The following is a 4,215-nucleotide window of genomic DNA, read 5'->3' on the forward strand; positions in this document are numbered from 1 at the left end:
TTAAATGAGAACTCACGGTTCCTATTGATCTGAATGTTTTAAAGAACTACTTGATCAGCAAGATCGTTCGTTTAGTAGTATTTTTTTTTAACAGTTGAAACTTCGAATAGTTTTATTCATGGAATAAATATTTACATGTAGCGACATATATACATCATGATACAGTTCCAATTTAGACTGGGATTTCTGGAGTCTCTGGAACAGATGGAACTTCTGGAAGTTCTGGAACAACTCCTCCGTTTCCTCCTTGAAGTGTCTTTTCAACTTGGGAAGCAATGTAGAAGATGGTGTCGATTTCCTAAAATATATAATTACATTGAATGTAGACGAGTCAGTAAACTTACAACTGGGAACTGTTGCTTCAGAGCATCAACGGCTTCCTTCTGTTTCTCAAGTGATAGATCCTTATTATTCAGAATGTCGGACAATTTGTCGAATACTGATTGAAGGTTGCTGAGAACTTTACTAATTGCAGCCAAAAGTTTAGAGACAAGATCGGCGACTGTGGCCAAGAGTGCTGAATTTCACATTTACCAAAAAATAGATCAGATTTCTGACTCACCTCAAGAACACCCTCCGGGAGCAGAGCATCGAGTCGGGAGAGGAGCTCACTGATTGGAAGATCTTCCCCAAGAAGATCAGTGATTTTTTGAATAGTTTCTTCAGGAAGATTTCCGAGGATGTCGGTCAAAAATGATGGAATTTCAGTGATATTTCCGAGAAGCGGCAAACCCAATCCACCTGGATTACCACCAAGAACACTCAAAAGATTTTGAAGAACATCTTGATTTCCTCCAAGAAGATCTCCAACAATTCCACCAATTCCTCCCCCATTTCCTCCTCCAATAATTCCTCCTAAACCACCGTCTCCTCCACCAACAACTCCTCCAAGTCCTCCATTATCTCCTTCTCCGATTACTCCATCAAGAATTGGAAGAGCCGAAGCAAGGGCAAGTGAAGCAATGAGAGCAATGGCCACTTTGGAAGAACACATGACTGAAAAGACTTTAAATTTGAAAAAATCTGAATTCATTTTTAAAAATGATGATTGGGAAACTGATGGGTTTTCAGTGAATCTAACTGTCCATTATATACCCAGTGTAACAAAAAGATCTTTGTCAAAATACAATATTTTAAAAACAGAAACTTGATTTTTGAGCATTTTATTATTTTTATTCGAACTAGAAACTTATTCAAAACAGATGATCTCCGAACACCAGACGGTCACTCTATCATCGTATTTTTTTATCAGTTTCGAATTTACATAAAATAATTGTCCAACTATCAAAGACAGACACATCTCTAGAATCAGATGTAGTAACAGCTAGTTAATTAAGCCTTGACTGAATGTGAGTGATTCTTGGTGTAGTTTACTCAGAACCATATCCCTGTTGGCTTACTATCAGCTAATATATTTCTTCCGAATATATCACAAATTTGAATAATCCGAGTATAAAAAAGTTTATTTTTTTTCGAGAAAAACTAATCTGCTTCATGGTGTCTGAAAAAAGGAACAAGAACAGTATAAAAACGGCATCAAATGTTGAGAAATCTATCATTTCTCGTCTATTTTCTGCAATCTCATCTGAAAGTTCAGTTTCCAGTCATGTGTTCTTCCAAAGTTGCCATTGCTCTGATTGCTTCCCTTGCCTTCTCTTCGGCTCTTCCAATTCTTGATGGAATAATCGGAGGAGGTGATAATGGAGGAATTGGAGGAGTTGTTGGTGGAGGAGACGGTGGTTTAGGAGGAATTATTGGAGGAGGAAATGGAGGAGGAATTGGTGGAATTGTTGGAGATCTTCTTGGAGGAAATCAAGATGTTCTTCAAAATCTTTTAGGTGTTCTTGGTGGAAATCCAGGTGGATTGGGTTTGCCGCTTCTCGGAAATATCACTGAAATTCCATCATTTTTGACCGACATCCTCGGAAATCTTCCTGAAGAAACTATTCAAAAAATCACTGATCTTCTTGGGGAAGATCTTCCAATCAGTGAACTCCTCTCCCGACTCGATGCTCTGCTCCCGGAGGGTGTTCTTGACGTGAGTCACAAATCTGATCTATTTTTTGGTAAATGTGAAATTCAGCAACTCTTGGCCACAGTCGCCGATCTTGTCTCTAAACTTTTGGCTGCAATTAGTAAAGTCCTCAACAACCTTCAATCAGTATTCGACCAGTTGTTTACCATTCTAAACAATAAGGATCTAACACTTGAGAAACAGAAGGAAGCCGTTGATGCTCTGAAGCAACAGTTCCCAGTTGTAAGTTTACTGACTCGTCTACATTCAATTTAATTATATTTTTCAGGAAATCGACACCATCTTCTACATTGCTTCCCAAGTTGAAAAGACACTTCAAGGAGGAAACGGAGGAGTTGTTCCAGAACTTCCAGAAGTTCCATCTGTTCCAGAGACTCCAGAAATCCCAGTCTAAATATTTCATCACGACATTTGTACATATTGAACATTTATTCTGTACATACAATAAATTATCGAACATTTCAAAAGTCTTTCAACTATTGTCAGAATGTTAAGGTTATTTACATTCAACTAAGACTCGAGACCGTCCCAATACTTTGAATGCAGATCACTTGGCTCTTTTTAATTCAACGAGCGTTTTCAGAATTCAAAGGGAGTAGTGAGAAAAAAAACGGGGTTTGATCAGAGGCTTCTGAAATTAAAACAATTTCAAAGAAATACGTAATCAATCTGAACAGATACGCAAACAAATGTAAAAATGAATGGTAAAGAAGTAAACCAATGAATGTAGAACCAATGAGATTCCAACAACCCTGCTTTTTAGAAATGGATGAGAATCAAAAAATTCGGTTTTGCTTTAAAACTATGGCTGATAGATTAGATGCAAAAAAAATACGCTCTTATATCTGTAGGTGCTTCTAGAAACACAAAATATCGGGTGAAATGTCACGAAATTCTCAGAATACCATACAAATCATACAGGCCGCAACTTCTGCCATTTTTGGGGATTTTCCAACCATGACCGTGATATCCTCCTAAAACCATCGTTAATTCTCAAAACCTCTCTGAATTTTAAACCCTTGTCAATTTTTGAAACCCCCCATTGAATAATGAAAAACCAATGTTTCTGTATTCAAAGTATTGGGACGGTCTCGAGTCAATAATAATTGTCTCAACGTAGTTGGATGTAAATAACCTTAACATACTGACAATAGTTGAAAGACTTTTGAAATGTTCGATAATTTATTGTATGTACAGAATAAATGTTCAATATGTACAAATGTCGTGATGAAATATTTAGACTGGGATTTCTGGAGTCTCTGGAACAGATGGAACTTCTGGAAGTTCTGGAACAACTCCTCCGTTTCCTCCTTGAAGTGTCTTTTCAACTTGGGAAGCAATGTAGAAGATGGTGTCGATTTCCTAAAATATATAATTACATTGAATGTAGACGAGTCAGTAAACTTACAACTGGGAACTGTTGCTTCAGAGCATCAACGGCTTCCTTCTGTTTCTCAAGTGATAGATCCTTATTGTTCAGAATGGTAGACAATTTGTCGAATACTGATTGAAGGTTGCTGAGGACTTTACTAATTGCAGCCAAAAGTTTAGAGACAAGATCGGCGACTGTGGCCAAGAGTTGCTGAATTTCACATTTACCAAAAAATAGATCAGATTTCTGACTCACCTCAAGAACACCCTCCGGGAGCAGAGCATCGAGTCGGGAGAGGAGCTCACTGATTGGAAGATCTTCCCCAAGAAGATCAGTGATTTTTTGAATAGTTTCTTCAGGAAGATTTCCGAGGATGTCGGTCAAAAATGATGGAATTTCAGTGATATTTCCGAGAAGCGGCAAACCCAATCCACCTGGATTACCACCAAGAACACTCAAAAGATTTTGAAGAACATCTTGATTTCCTCCAAGAAGATCTCCAACAATTCCACCAATTCCTCCCCCATTTCCTCCTCCAATAATTCCTCCTAAACCACCGTCTCCTCCACCAACAACTCCTCCAAGTCCTCCATTATCTCCTTCTCCGATTACTCCATCAAGAATTGGAAGAGCCGAAGCAAGGGCAAGTGAAGCAATGAGAGCAATGGCCACTTTGGAAGAACACATGACTGAAAAGACTTTAAATTTGAAAAAATCTGAATTCATTTTTAAAAATGATGATTGGGAAACTGATGGGTTTTCAGTGAATCTAACTGTCCATTATATACCCAGTGTAACAAAAAGATCT

At 38.0% G+C, this 4,215-nt stretch overlaps 3 protein-coding genes across 3 annotated transcripts; 1 reads left to right on the plus strand and 2 right to left on the minus strand.

Moving 5' to 3' along the window:
- Positions 1-172: 172 nt before the first annotated feature.
- On the minus strand, positions 173-994 carry CBG24987 (the record flags this gene model as incomplete). Its single annotated transcript, XM_002648592.1, has 3 exons — positions 173-298; positions 345-517; positions 574-994. 3 exons carry the CDS (start codon positions 992-994, stop codon positions 173-175), a joined length of 720 nt encoding a protein of 239 aa, XP_002648638.1.
- A 612-nt stretch (positions 995-1,606) lies between these two features.
- CBG24988 lies at positions 1,607-2,429 on the plus strand (the record flags this gene model as incomplete). Its single annotated transcript, XM_002648593.1, has 3 exons — positions 1,607-2,038; positions 2,084-2,257; positions 2,304-2,429. The coding sequence occupies 3 exons, from the start codon at positions 1,607-1,609 to the stop codon at positions 2,427-2,429; spliced, it is 732 nt and encodes a 243-aa protein (XP_002648639.1).
- Positions 2,430-3,271: 842 nt separating this feature from the next.
- Positions 3,272-4,094, minus strand: CBG24989 (the record flags this gene model as incomplete). Its single annotated transcript, XM_002648594.1, has 3 exons — positions 3,272-3,397; positions 3,444-3,617; positions 3,663-4,094. The coding sequence occupies 3 exons, from the start codon at positions 4,092-4,094 to the stop codon at positions 3,272-3,274; spliced, it is 732 nt and encodes a 243-aa protein (XP_002648640.1).
- Between the last annotated feature and the right edge of the window lie 121 nt (positions 4,095-4,215).

This window comes from Caenorhabditis briggsae (assembly GCF_000004555.2).
Source record: "Caenorhabditis briggsae AF16 supercontig from assembly CB4, cb25.NA_314, whole genome shotgun sequence".
Classification (NCBI taxonomy): domain Eukaryota; kingdom Metazoa; phylum Nematoda; class Chromadorea; order Rhabditida; family Rhabditidae; genus Caenorhabditis; species Caenorhabditis briggsae.